This window comes from Corvus cornix, chromosome 4, assembly GCF_000738735.6.
Source record: "Corvus cornix cornix isolate S_Up_H32 chromosome 4, ASM73873v5, whole genome shotgun sequence".
Taxonomy (NCBI): domain Eukaryota; kingdom Metazoa; phylum Chordata; class Aves; order Passeriformes; family Corvidae; genus Corvus; species Corvus cornix.
Genome location: NC_046334.1, coordinates 71,329,006 through 71,343,436, shown reverse-complemented (window position 1 = coordinate 71,343,436; position 14,431 = coordinate 71,329,006). Strand labels below are relative to the sequence as shown.

The 14,431-nt window shown below is 69.9% G+C and overlaps 2 protein-coding genes across 2 annotated transcripts; one reads left to right on the top strand and one right to left on the bottom strand.

Moving 5' to 3' along the window:
* Nucleotides 1-345: 345 nt before the first annotated feature.
* PCGF1 (polycomb group ring finger 1) lies at nt 346-3,627 on the bottom strand. The gene is given in 10 exon segments (XM_039551063.1): nt 346-502; nt 961-1,041; nt 1,116-1,202; nt 1,342-1,375; nt 1,492-1,600; nt 1,689-1,760; nt 2,101-2,253; nt 2,347-2,452; nt 3,221-3,268; nt 3,270-3,627. Coding segments are annotated over 10 exon segments (786 nt in total). The 5' UTR covers nt 3,318-3,627; the 3' UTR covers nt 346-454.
* Nucleotides 3,628-10,633: 7,006 nt separating this feature from the next.
* Nucleotides 10,634-14,338, top strand: TLX2 (T cell leukemia homeobox 2). The gene is given in 5 exon segments (XM_039551679.1): nt 10,634-10,664; nt 10,667-10,846; nt 10,849-11,013; nt 13,453-13,690; nt 14,100-14,338. Coding segments are annotated over 5 exon segments (831 nt in total). The 3' UTR covers nt 14,317-14,338.
* The last annotated feature ends 93 nt before the right edge of the window (nt 14,339-14,431 follow it).

Sequence of the window (14,431 nt, the reverse complement as noted above, 5' to 3'; positions counted from 1 at the left end):
GGCAATCAAAGGGCCGATGACTTTATTAAGGCTCATTATGTGGGGCGGGGGGCCCTGAGGGGCCGGACACGCGCCAGGCAGCCGTGACGGGATCGATCTGGGGAGTGCCCTGCCCGCACGGCTGTGCGGGGCTGAGGGGCTGCGAGACCCCCCGGCACGGCAGGGGAATGGGGATGGAGGGGGCTGCACTGCCCCACTGCCCACAGCGTACCCCCAAGCTCCCCATGGCTCAGCCCCCCACATGCAGCCCCCACAGCTCCTGGAGCTGCTGGTGCAGAGGGGACCCTCCTGAGATCCCTGTAGCAGCCCCCAGTCCCCCCAGACAAAGCAGGGAGTCAAGGGGGCTTTTCCACAATTTTATTCCAAAAATAAACTCGAACTGGGGGTATAAGTTATGGGGGGCGGGGGGGCGGGAGCAGGGCTGCATTGGGGGGGCAGCGCCCACCCCCCACCCCTACCTCCTCTTGTCCTTGATGCTGTAGTGCAGCACGAGGGGCGCGGGCTGCGGGGCAAGGCAGGGGTCAGAGCTGGGGGATTCCAGCCCAGGATGCCCCTTGGGGCAGAGACCCCAAATCCCAGTCCAGGTACCCCCCAAGACAGGGACCCCCCATCCCAGCCCCTGACCCCTCAGGCCCAGGACTCCCTCCCAGCCCAAGATCCCCTTGGAGCAGAGACCCTGAACCCCAGCCCAGAAGTGCCCTGGCACAGGGACCCCCAACCCCAGCTCGGGGACCCTCCTGGTGCTGCACCCTGAACTTGGCCAACCCTTTTGGGGACCCCCCATTGCCTGACTCACACAGGGGCTGGGGATCTCCCCAGATCACCACTGTGGCCACCAACATTAAAGATCCTCCATCCCCCAACCCCATACTGCCCTGAACCACACCCGGAAGGTCACCCCATCACCTCCCCGGTTGGGTGAACCCCAAAATCAGAGGTTCTCGTCCCCCCGATGCCCACCTTGCCAAACCAGCGTGAGAGCCAGAGCTGCTTCATTGTCATGTGGTCGGGGAGGGGCTCGTTGTCAAACAGGATCTGCACCTGCATGGGGAGGCTGCATCAGGGGGGCCAGGACACCGCTGGGGGCTGGGAACCCCCCCTGGACCCCCACTCACGTGCTGCAGGGGCAGCCCCAGCCGGTGGCACAGGACCCTCCGCAGGTGTCGGATCTGCGCCCGCACCGAGCACCTCACGTACTTCTGCTGCAAGGGGCAGAGTGAGTTGGGGGGACTGTGGGGGCCTTTGAAGACCCCACACCCCTCCCAGGACCCTACACACCCCCACCACGGCCAGGGTGAGAGCTGGGGGCCAGGGGTGGGAGCTGCAGGGACCCCCACTCACCTGTAGCACAGCCTTGCTCTTGTCCTTGCTGGAGCTGTGGTGGGAAGAGAAAGGGACACGTGTCCTGGGTCTCAGGGATGGTGGCCACGCCCAGTGTCCCCCGTGTCCCCTCCACACCCCACTGAGGGGCTGCAGCCCCCCTGGACTCACCTCAGCTTCTCCAGGCAGAGTGAGACGTGCTCGTCGTAGCGGAAATAGTGGGCGCGCGAGTGATCGAAAGTGCTGTAGGGGAGCCCCATGGGGTCACCCCCCACCGTGTCTGGGGACACAGGCGGCACCATCAGCCCCCTGCACCCCCGGCAACCCCAGCACCACGGCTGGCTGCCCCCCGTGCCCCCCTGTCCCACCGTCACCGCTGGGCTGCGTCACCCGGTCGAGGCCACGGGACTGGTAGAACTCCCGGATCCGCTTCTCCTCACCTGCAAGGGAGAGGTGGCTCAGGGACACGCCTGGGTTTATCTGCCCCTGAGGGGGGTCTCTGGCTGTCCTTGGCACCCCCTCCCCACTGCTCCCACTGCACCAGGCCCTCGCCATAGACCCTGTCCCAGTCCCCATCCCTCTCTCTCTCCCTGTCCCATATCCCCACTCCTGTCTCCGTTCCCATCTAGCTCCCCATCCTGGGCCCCATCCCCATTTCTGACCCTCTCCAGCTCCCCATCCGCATCCCTGTTCCCACGGAGACACATCCCTGCTCCCACCATTCTTCCCCCAAGCCCCCCCACACTGTGCTGCAGGCCATGCCCCCCGAGTCCCCCGTACTGTGCTGCAGGCCGGGCACCAGCTTGTAGACGATGTCCTGCATGACCCGGTCCAGTTTGAGGTTGAGCAGCGGCTGCGTCTCGTGGATCTTGGTGTTGCACATGGGGCAGTACTTGCTGGTCTGTAGGTACTTCACGATGCAGCTCTTGCAGACTGGTGACAGGGACAGGTGTGGGGGGGCTGGGACCGCACCCCAAAGGGACTCACAGCCCTCCCCAAGCCCCCCACCCAGGCGGGGACACTCACAGGTGTGCAGGCACTCGGTGATGGTGGTGGCGTCGATGAAGTACCCGGCACACAGGAAACACACGATGTGCTCGTTCAGCTCCTTCATCTTCACCTTCACCTCCTCCTGCGGGGACACCTCACTGTCACCTGGAGTGTCCCAAGACTACCCTCACCTGTCACCTGGAGACCCCCGAGACCACTCTCATCCTTCACATGGAACTCCTTAACCCACGGAGCTTCTCCTGCCGTTCCCTTAATATGCCAGAAAATGGGATTTTGGGGAGGGTTGCACCTCTTGCTTTGCTTTAATATGCCAGAAAACGGGATTCTGAGGGGCTGCCCCCCCTGTCTTGCCATAATATGCCAGAAAACGGGATTTTGTAGGGATGGCCCCCTGACTTCCATTATTACACCAGAAAATGGGATTTTGAGAGGTTAGCCTCACTGTCTTACTTTAATATGCCAGAAAATGGGATTTTTGGGGGGCTATGCCTCCTGTCTTCCATTATTACGCCACAAGACAGGATTTTGGGGTGCTGCACCCCCTGTCTTGCCTTAACATGCCAGAAAACAGGATGTTCTGGGGCTGACCCCCCTGTATTCCCTTATTGCACCAGAAAACGAGATTTGTGGAGGGCTAGATACCCTGGTTTGCCTTATTAGGTCAGAAAATGGGATTTCGGGGGTCCGGGGACACCCCCAATCCGGTCCCGGCCCCGACCCTTGACCACGCCCCTTTTCACTGGCCCCGCCTCCCCGCACCGCCCCTCGGTCTCACAGCGCCCCCCAGCGGCGCCGCCGCGGCACCTCCCTTCCCCGCCCGAGCTGGCCCCCGGTGTCGCCACCACCGTCTCCTCCCGGTGCCTCCCGCCCTCCCGGTACGGCCGCTTGCCTCGTTCCGCAGCGGGTCCATCTTGTAGACGGCCTGGAGCTGGTTCCGCCAGCCGCATGGCGATGGCCATCGGGCCCCCCTGAGGAGGCGACGCCATCTTAGAGCCGCCTTCCGCCTGTGGCCTCGCGCACTTCCGGGTTCGGGGCGGGGCCGCGGCGAGCGGCGGGACTACAACTCCTAGAGTGCCCCGCGCGTTGCGAGTCGAGGCGGGCAGCGCAAGCTCGGCCGTGTGCTGACCCTTCACCACGACCCACAGGGAGAGGCCCAGGATTCAGGGACCCCCCCGACCTCGTCCGTGACCGGGGGACCCGCCGGGAGCCGCCGCCACCGGACCCGCTGTGTTTAGGGGAGGGTGTTCCCGGCACTGACCAATAGCGAGAGGGCATGCTTTTGACGGACAGCAGCGGCCGCCAATCAGAGAGGGCGCTACGTGCGCGTGGTGCTGCGGAAGGCCGCCAGAGGGCAGCAGAGCAACGCGGGGGAATGGGAGGGGCGGGGGGGCCAAGGGGGAGTGCGGGGGGGGGGGGCACGGGAGGGAACCGGGGGTACGGGAGGGGTCAGGGCGGGTCTGAGGGGGTCTGGGGGCTGCGAGGGGGCCCTAGGGGGGCGGGGAGTCTGAGTGGGGCGCGGGGTCCGTGCGGGGGGCTTAGGGAGTAATGGTGGGTTAGAGGGGCCCGTGGGGTGTGCAAGGTCTTTGGGGGCTCCGAGGTCTTTGGGGGTCTCGGAGGATTCGGGAGAGAACACGGGGGTGTCCCGACTGGGGCACAGGGTGAACTGCGGCGGCGAGTGCCGGGCTGGGCTGAGGGATGCAGTGGCACAGGCAGCGGTGGGGTACCGGGGTGCTGGCAGCGTTGGGGTGCCGAGGTGCAGGAGGAGCTGCAGTACCCGGGTGCTGCAGGATTGGGGATGGCACTGGCAGTTCGGGGTGCCGGGGCACTTTGGGGTGCCAGGGTGCTCGCAGTTCGGGGTTCAGGCAGGGTTGGGGTGCTGCGGTGTTGCTGGGATACCGTCGTGCTGACAGTTTGGGGTGTCGGGGTGCTGTTGGTGCTGACGTTTGGGGTGTCCGGTGCTGGGGCGCTGGCAGGGTTGAAGTGCTGGCAGTTCGGGGTGTGGGGTGCTGGAGTGCTGGCAGGTTGGAGTGCCGAGGTGCCGATAGTTTGGGGTGCCAGCGGAGCAGCCCACGGCCCCACCCAGTGCAGCCGGAGCCGCGCTAATGAAGGTTTGGCTCAGGGGAAGCAGCGGCCGCGCTAATGCGGAGCCGAGACGGGCTCCCCACGGCCCCTCACAGCCTTCCACGGCCCCTCACGGGCTGTGCACCCCCCGGACTCCAGACCGGACGGCGGGGAAGGCTGCTGCCTGCCATGGAGTGGGAGCGGGCAGAGGACCACGGCGGGACCCCGAGTAGGAGCTGGCACCCACCACCCTAGCGTGGAGCTCCTGGCACACAGCCGCGCTGCCAGCCCTGCTCCGGCACCGGCTCCGCACCGGCTGCCACGGCCAGGGACAGTGCGTGTTTGGGGCTCTTGGATGCATCTCGGTCATGATCTCGGTCCTGATCCAGGTCCAGGTTCTGGTCCCGGTCCCGGATACGGGTCGGAGCACTTACGCCTCCCCGTCACCTCAGCTGCCTCAGTGTGCCCAGTCCAATCGCGCTGTCCCTCCTGCCCGACCGAAGCGTCTAAGCCTGGCCCCGTGCGACACCGGCCGAGCCCCAGTGACCCCGGTGCTAGCCCCCCGTCCCGGGCCGCGCACGGTGTGTGGCCGGGCCCCGAGACCCCCGGGACCCCACCGGGAGCAGCACGAGCCCCTGCCGGTGCCGGTACGCCGGCGGGCAGAGGCTCCGGACCAGCCCCCGCCCCGCCGCCCGCCCACCCCCTGCCCGCGCCTCCGGGGAGGCGAGAGCGCGGCGGGGGCCGGTGACCCCCGGCTGGGGAGGGTCTGGTCCATCTGTACCTGCCAGGAGCCATCCGGGGAGGGGCGGGGGCCTGCGGGGGTCACAGCGGGGCCAGCGCGGCCCCGCGGAGGGGCAGCATCGCTTTCTGCCGCCGCCGTGAGGAGAATCGGCACCGGCACCGCACCCGGGACCGGCACCGATACCGCGAGCCCCGGCCGGGCGAGGAGCGGGGTCTGTGGGTGGCTCCGGCACGGGCCCCGCGGGACCGAGGGCAGAGTCCCGAGGCTGGGGTCCCGGCAGCCGGTACTCCCGGAGCCGCCCCCGCCAGCCGGGCACGCGCGAGGCCGCGGATCCATCTCGGCGTTAATAATTGATGGCGGGAGCCGCCGGGGCTGCGCGGGGCTGCGGGGCCGAGGCTTTTAGCTCAGCCCTGCTCAGATATTCAGCTCCATTTCCGCGGCAGGGCCAGGGCGGCTCCTTCTGGGAAGTGCTGCCGGGCGCTTTCCCGGCCGGACTCCTCGTTGGGGCTGAGCGAGGCTGGGCTGAGGCTGGACACACTCATGACCGCAGTGGGCAGCGTTACGGCCCTCCCCCCCTCCCCCCCCCCCCGCCCCCGTCCGGTCTGTCCCACTGCACCGTGGCCGGAGCTGAGATCCTGTCCTGGCATCCCCATGGCCAGAGCTGCTGTCCTGGCCCCACATCGGCCCCACATGCCGGTTCTTGGCCCTGTTAGGCGCTCTCTGGGGGCAGTGTGACTGTGGAAGGGGTGTCTGCCAGCAGGTGCCAAGGTGGGCAAGGTGCTGTGATGTTGTGGGCATGGGTCCACCAGGGTGGTGGGCAAGGTGGGCAGGGGTCCCTGTCAGGTGAATAGGGGTCCCCCAAGGAAGGCAGGGGACCCCCAGGGCAGACAGGGGTCCCTGGCAGGGTGGGCAGGGGTCCCTTTCAGAGCGGGCAGGGGTCTCCCGGGGGGGGCAGGGGTCCCCCATTAGTCCCTCTGAGGTGGGCAGGGGTCCCTATAGGGCAGCGGGGGCTGGGCACTCATGGACTGAGCTCCTGCCTAATGCACCGAGTACATCTGCAGAATCCAATTAACCTTCGATAACGAGGCCCTGAGCGACGTGGCTGTCAGCGGCCACCAGCCACCGGCATTCTGTGGCCCCCCGACGGGTCACCAGCCCACCAGGACGGGCAGCACAGCCCCCCCCCCCCCAGCAGCCCCTGGCTGGTGTCAGACTCTGGGGACGTGGGGATGGGCACCCTGAGGGCACTCGGTGTGGGAGAGGGTACTGGTGTGTCCAGCCATGTGTCCCGTGGCTCCTGGGCACTGGTCCCACTGACCAGTCCTGCAGCCCAAGGGGTGGGGGCTGTGCGTGCCCCCCACTCCCACAGCAGCCCCCTGCTCCATTCCCCCTCCCCACTGCCCTCACCCCACCGCAGGCCTGGGGGCTCAGCTCCCGCCCCGCTGGCATCGGAGCTGGCCATGGCGGCTTCCCCCCCCGGCAGGGCTCCCCGGGACTCCCCCTCGCCAGGGCGGTGCAACCACATCACCGCTGCTGCCCCCCCCAGCCCAGACTGTGTCCCTCAGCCCCTCTGACCCTGCTCCCAGACTACGGAGCTGGGGCCACGGGGTGGGTTTGACGGGGGTGGCCCGTGCTACATCCCCAGACCGGACCCCCAGCACCCACTGTCCCCCGCCGCAGGGGCTGCAGCCTGGGTGTGCCCGGGGCGAGCAGCCCCCCAGCAGCCGGGAGTTGGCGTCACCGTGCCACCGCCCCCGCACTCATGTGGCACCCGGCTCCTCCCCGAGGACACCGCGCAGACGCCGAGGGCCACCGTGACGTCCGAGCGGGCGACTCGGCCGTCGGGTCCCCGGGAGTCCACGGGGGCCATCCGCGGCCACAGTAACCCCATCCCAACTCCATACTGGCCCCATCCTGGCTCCATCCCGACTCCATCCCGACTCCATCCCATCCCCATTCCGGCCCCATCCATCCTCATGCCAGCCCTCCCGGCGTGTCAGCCGGGTCGGGGTGGGCACCGCGCCCACCGGCTGCTGCCGCCTCACCCCGCGCACCCCGTCCGGGTGCCGGCGCCCGCGGCGGGCGGGCGGCGGGGGGCACCGGGAGTGTTTCATGCGGTTAAGAAGTGTCTGATTGAGGCAGGAGGCGCCAGCAGCTCCCCCGGGAGCCGCAAGCCAAGGACTGGAGGACCAAATGCAGGCTAAAGTAATCCAATCTGGGCTGGTTCATCTAATTAGCCCAGAATTAACCCAGCAGCCAGAGAGGAGCTGACTGTCCCTCCAGTTTGCCAGCGGGTTTGGGGGGAAGCGGGAGGAAGAAGGGGACGTCCAGCGGTAATGAGATTACGGGGGGGAGCGGGCGGGAGCGGGTGCGCGGCAGCCTCTGGCCGGTGGGAACGTGGGGCCCTGCCAGGTCCCCTCCGCGCCATCGCCGTGATGGCCGGGGCACCGGGGCGGCCGCCGGCGGCACCGGGGACAGGCAGGGACCCGTCCTAGCGACCCCGCCCCAGCAGCAGCTCCCGAACCCGCGGCGTCCCCGTGGGGGACAGGGGCACCGGCACGGCCGGCACCGGGGACGTGGCACCACGAAGCCGCGCAGCTGCACCGGCAGCCCCAGGGCAAAGGTGGGGGACGGGGCAAGGAGCCCCGGCAGCTTCGGGCAGCACTCCCGTGGTGGGGCGGGCAGGGGCCAGACCCCACAGACCCCATAGACCCCATGTGCGACCCCCTGCTCCCAGCACGGCTGTGCCGAGGGGCAGAGGGGCATGGAGGGCACGGGGCAGGGAGATGCTGGTGTAGCTCTGGCAGTGGCAGGGCCTGGCGCTGCGCTGGCTGAAGGCTGATTCCCTCCTACAAGTGGGCAAATGCTCCTTTTTCTGCCACATCCCCTCCAGCTGTCACTGCCACCCATGAGAACCGCCAGGCCCAGCCCCTTGGGGTGGGAGGAGGCACACACCGAGGACACGGGGGTCCCTGGTATGGCCGACAAACGAGGAAGGGTTTGTACTGGCACACTGGGGGGTCCCGGGCGCAGGGACCCTGCCTGGTCCTCGCAGTGACTCAGGGGACCCTGGGGCAGGCACAGGGACACGGAGTCCTTCCCGGTGGCCCAAGGGTCACTGTGAAGACAGAGCCAACCGCACAAGGTGGTGACAGTGAGGGGCCCTTGGCCAGCGGGGTCCATGGGAGGGGGACACCCTGCACCCACAACCAGGGTGGGAAGGGGCTCATGACTCTTTGAGCACCCTCAGGTCTTCCCTGCGCCCTCCCAGGGCAACCCTGGCCGTGGTGCTGGAGGGTGCAGGGCAGGGGGGCTGCTCCGGCCGGGGGTGCCGCCTGCAGACCCCCGTGGGCATGGGGCGGGCCCTGGCGCAAGCAGGCGCCGGGTGAGCCCGCATTGCCCCCGGCCCCGTCACAGCCCCCCAATCCATCTCCCGGCCCGGCAGATTCCAGCCCCTGGGCACGGCAACATCTGCCTCCTGCTCCGGGTTCAATTAACCTGCTGCCGCCTCCTCCTCCGGCACCGGCCATTTCCTCCCGCTGCCACTGTCACCGCCACTGCCGCCACTGTCACCGCTGTCACTGCCACCGCCACCACCATGGCTGCACCCCACGGGGTCACAGGGGGTCCTTTTGCCGCAGCAGGCCCGGAGCCGGTGGCTCTTTCCGGGTGGAAAAGCCGCAGCGGGAGCGCTGGGATTTGTCCCGGCACCTGCCGGGCTGCGAGCAGGAAACACCAGAAAGCCACGGCGCCTGCAGGGCAGGGTCCTGGTGTTGTGTCCCCCTTCCCTTCTGGGCACACGAGGCTCCGTCGGTGCCCTTGGTGTGGAAGGGGGCAGCTCGGCCGTGCCCGGTGCCGTGGTGGGACGCGGGCACGGCCGAGGGTGGCACAAGCGTGTGCCCGTGCAGCCCTGGCGCCCGCGGCCCCACACCCCGGCAGAGCTGCGGCTGCAGGGACGGGCACCCCACACTGCGGCGAGCTTGGGACCACCCGGTGCCCCCCGGTGCCTGCAGTGCCCCTGGGATGTGAGGTGCCCCGGGGTGTGCGGTGCCCCCGGTGCCCCGGGGCGTGCCGCGCTCCCGGTGCGGCAGCTGCAGCCCCCGGTGCCGCCGTGATTTACAGGCGCAGGCCCCGGTAATGTCATTTGCCCCAGACCGGTGGCGCCAGGGTGCCCGGGAGGCCGCCCCCTCCCCGCCAGCCCCTGTCCCGGGGCCGTGACCCGCCCGGGAGCCGCCGGGAACCCACCCGCGGGGCCGCCGAGTCGCTGTCGCGATAGTCGTCGGAAGACCCGGCCCAGCCCGTGCCGCTCTCCGCTGCCGTTACCGCCCGCCGACGGAGCCGGGCTGGGCTCTGTGACCGGGCTCTGTGACCAGGAAAGGCGGGGCGGGGAACCGGGGTCCATCCCAGGGAACTGCGGGTCGGGGATCGGGGTCTATCTCCGGGAATGGCGGGGCCAGGGGTGTCGGACTCCATCGCCCTGAACAGTCTGGTCCGTGGAAAATGGGGTCCATGCTACCGGGAACGGCAGGTCCCAGGGAACGGGGATTCATGGCCCGGGAACTGAAGGTCGGCGTGGGGGTCGGTGCCCCTGGAAAGGCGGTTTCTTGGGAACCGAGGTCCCTGCTACCGGCAACGGCGGCTCGAGGAGATCGGGATCCATGTCCCGGGATGGGTCCGTGTTCTGGGAACGGCGGGTCGGAACACCCCCTGGGTCCCCGCACCGGGCGCGTCGGCTCCGGGGCCGCCAGATCCATTCACTCCCGTATGGACGGGCTCGGCGGGAACCGGGCTCGGAGCGAACCCTGCGCAGCCCAGGAGCCGGTCCGTGCGCCCCGCGATAACGGCGCTGGGGCAGGGACCGCTTCGTGCGCCCCGGGAGGGGCGGCTGGAAGCGCCGACGGGGCTGCAGACGGAGCGGGGACGCGGAAAGGCGCCGCGCTGCTGCCCGGTGCGGCCGCGGCTCCGGTGGACCGTGGGGGGGGGGGGTGCGGCGGACGCCCCGGCGGGGCGAACGGGTACGGAGCACGTCGGTGCACGGGGGGCGTCCGGGGACCGTGCGGGGCGCAGGCGCTCGGGACCCGACGGGCCCGTCCGCTCGTCCCGGAGCCGGGGCGGGGGCCCGGAGCGGCGGGGGCGGGGGGGCCCCGGGGCGGGGGCGGGGCCCCGGGATGTCAATCACGGGGCGCGGCCGCCAATCAGGGCGCAGGCGGTGGGAGTTCGGCCGGTCCGGATGGAGCGGGGCAGAAAAGCGCGTCCCGCCAGGGCCCGCAGCCCACCCGCGCTCCCGCCCCGGGGCCGCCAGCGGCTGCGAGCCATGCCCCGCACCCTGCCCCGGGCCCGCACCCGCACCCGGCACCTGCCCCGCACCTTGCTCCGGGCCCGCACCCGCACCTTGCACCGCATCCTGACCCGCACCGGGCGCTCCGCGCTCGTCCCCGCCACCGCCCCCCGCCGCCCCCCGGCCATGCCCGCGCCCCGCCGGCTCTGAGCGCGGCCGGGATGGAGCGGGAGGGCGGCGGCCCGGGGCCCCCGCGCCCCACGAGCCCATCAGCTTCGGCATCGACCAGATCCTGGGCGGCCCGGAGCCCACGGGGCCGCACCGGCCGGCGGCAGAACCCGACTACGGGCTCTACGGCAGCGGGTACGGCCCCGCCGGTCCACTCGGCTCCTACAACCTCAACATGAGCATGAACGTGAGCGTGAACGTGACCCCGCGCCCGCCGCGCCGCCCGCCGGAGTCATCCGCGTCCCGGCGCACCGGCCCGCGCCCGCCCCGCCGCCCGCCGCCCCCGCCGCGCCGCCGCCGGGGCCCTCGCTGCCGGGGCTCACCTTCCCCTGGATGGAGACCACGCGCCGCATCGCCAAAGACCGGCTCTCAGGTGAGCGGGCGGGACGGCTACTGGCGGCTACCGGCGGCTACTGACGGCTCCAGGGACTCACACGGCACCGGCGGCTCCCGGGGTTCCGTCGGGGGGCGGTGCGGTGCGGTGCGGCGCGGCGGGCGCGGCGCGGGTCGGAGCGGACGCGGGGACCGGACTGGGATGGCGACCGTGCGCTCCACAGGTTCCCACAGCGCCCGGTCCTCGCCCGCCGCCGTCGGGGCCCGCGAAAGCGGCTCGGGGTAGACGCGGCCACCGGAGGCTCCACCGCGGCACCGGACAGAGTCCGGCAGCTCCGGGTGGAGCCTGAGGGGTCCCACCAGGCTCCGGTCTCGAGCTCCACTCCGTGTCTGGTCCTTTCCCCGGTTCGGAGGCGCCGGGTGGCGACCCTGTCCCACTGTAACCGGGAGCTGCTGGAGGCTGTGGGGAGCCGGGGTGTGGGGTGGGTGCTCTGTGGGGTGCGGAGTGAGGGCTCCCTTGGAACGCAGGGTAGGGTGGGGGGCTCTGCGGGGTGTGAGATGTGGTGTGGGGGCTCTGTGGGGACAGGATTGCAGGGTGGGGGACCCACCGTGGGACTGCAGGACAAAGCCTGTCCATGCACAGAGCAGATGCCCCAGCCTTGTGAACCCCGGACGGTGGGCGCGGTGGTGGGGGGCATCTGTGGGGTGTCTGGGCGTGGGATCCCAGATCTGAACGTGCAGGGATCAGTGTGGAACACTCAATGCCGGTGCTGCCGGAGAGGCCAGGGCGGCCCTGTGGCGATGCAGGTGTTGGGGAGGCGGCGAGGGGCTGTGGTGCTGCCGGTGGGGCTGCGGCTGCGCGCTGTGGTGGGGGTTTAGCACCAGTGCTGGGGGGAGTGTGCTGGTTGCTGCACCCCCGAGTTGCAGGAGCGGGTGCTGAGGTTGGGGTCCCGGGCACTGGGGCCGTGTGCGGGTGCCGGAGACCCCCGGCCTGGCTCGGCTCTGCTCCCGCCCAAGATGGCGGCACTGCCACGTCCACAGTGTGTGGCCACACGCGGGGACAAGGCTGGAGGCCGTGCGGGGCTGGGGGCCGAGCGCCGCCGTGTGGGCGATGGGGCGGTGTGGGGTGGGAGGCTGGGGGCTGTGGTGGTCCCGCCCGGGCGCCAGCAGAACCGTGTTCGCCTCCCGGCCCACCCCGCCATCGCAGCGGTGACGAAGCACCGTCCCCGCGCAGGGGTGGCGGGTGACGTCCTCGTCTCCTGCCTGGCGCCAGCGTTGGGTGGACGGGGCGGCCCCTCCCCGGCACGGGGTCTCCCAGCCGCAGCCATCACTCAGCACCGCTGGCCTTGGGGTGGGCTGCGGGCAGGAGGCATCTGGTCCCGGCGAGGGGCCGCCCCGTGCGGGGAGGGGGCGCGGGGGCCTCCGTCCCCCGACTGCATGGCTCCACCTGCGCCAACCGTGTCTGCCCCCCGCCGGCGGCCAGGTGGCCTCCTGGATGCGGGTGGGAGGGAGGGTCTGTGGGCGCCAGGGGGTCCCTGGGGTGCTGTGGGGCTGTGCCCCACATCCCTGTGCACGGGGGCCTGGGGCACCATGGCTACCCATGGTCCCGGCCATGTGCAGCCCTGCCCATGCGGTGCTGGCCCTGGTGACGGCTGTGGTGCCATGGGGATATGGGGCCATGGGGTCATGGCTTGGCCAAGGCCGCTGCCAGAGCAGGAGGGGTGCAGGCGTTGGGGGCTGACCCCGCCAAGCCTTCTGTTTCCTCCATGCTCTTCACTACTCTGATGCTCCCTGAAGCTCTGGCAGCTTCTGGGGCTGGGATGTGGCACGCTGGCCTCACCGGGGCTGGCTCACACCTCAGCTGGGCAGGGACAGCCCCTTCCCCGGCCCCTGGCACTCGGGCAGCTGCTAGTGACCAGCTCAGGCACTGCTGGCACATGGAAAGAGACACTGTCTGCCTCCCAACAGCTTCTGCGGTCCCATCCCCTCTCTGGCAGGGCTGGGCGGCCCCTGCAGTGCCGCGACGGCTCCTCGGGGGCTGCGGCAGGGCTCGGTGTGAGGGGAGGGTGGTTTTGTGCGGTCGGAGCCTCATGGTTCCGCATCAGTCCTGTGACGGGGCCAGCCCATTCACCCCGACATTCCAGTGCCGACCGCTGGGCTGGGGAGGGATCGTGCTGTGGGGTAGGAAAGGGGAAGGATCCTCCCTCCTGCCATGTCTTGAGCTGCCCCCGGGTCCCTGAGCTGGGGGAGTGGGTGGGGACGACACTGGGTGTCCCCCTCCCCTCCTCTCCCAGGCAGCACTGGTGGCTCCCCTGGAGCTCCAAGTCCCAGTGGCCCCCCCAGAGCTCCTCATGCCAATGTGCCCCCCTTGAGCTCCCCATCCCCATGGCCCCAAGCCCCCTGACATCCTCCCAGGGTCCTGCTCTGCTGTGCTTTGCCAGGGTCCCCCTGAGCCCACATCACCCCGCTCTCCCCGCAGCCGCGCTGTCGCCCTTCGCGGCGACACGGCGCATTGGGCACCCGTACCAGAACCGGACGCCGCCCAAGCGCAAGAAGCCGCGGACATCCTTCTCCCGGGTGCAGATCTGTGAGCTGGAGAAGCGCTTCCACCGGCAGAAGTACCTGGCCTCGGCTGAGCGTGCCACCCTGGCCAAGGCGCTCAAAATGACGGACGCCCAGGTCAAGACCTGGTTCCAGAACCGCCGCACCAAGTGGAGGTAACAAGGATGGCCCGGGGGTAGCCGCCTCAACCATGAGCCCCCCATCCCTCTGACAGCCCCAGTCCCCTCATCCCTCTGTCAGCCACCCCAATATCCCTCTGGAAGCCACCCCAGTATCCCTCTGGCAGCCCCAAACCCCACATCCTTCCAGCAGCTGCCCCGTGCTGCACCCAAGCCCCACGTTCTGGGAGAGGATGGGACTGGGATGGACCAGGAATGGATGGGATGGGCTGCCCATCACCGTGGCACCCCCTGTGCCCGGCTGGGTGAAGTCTGCTGGTGTTGTGGGATGTGCCACAGTGGCACATGGCAGTAGTAAGGAGATGAGGGACAGGGCTGGGGGGCAGTAGCCCACTGGCACGTGGCAGTGCCAGCTGTGGTCCGTGCCAACGGTGGGTGTCTGCAGGCGTCAGACGGCGGAGGAGCGCGAGGCAGAGCGGCAGCAGGCCAACCGGCTGATGCTGCACCTGCAGCAGGAGGCTTTCCAGAAGAGCCTGGCACAGCCGCTGCCGCAGGACCCGCTCTGCATGCACAACTCCTCGCTCTACGCCCTGCAGAACCTCCAGCCCTGGGCCGAGGACAACAAGGTGACGTCGGTCTCGGGGGTGGCCTCTGTGGTGTGAGGGCCCTGGGTGCTGCTGATGTGCCTGGAGGTGGCAGTGGGAGCCCGGTGGGCTCTGAGTCTGGACCATGGCAGGGAAGGGGCTGCAGCTTCCTGGGAGCCCCCCACTGGCAGCC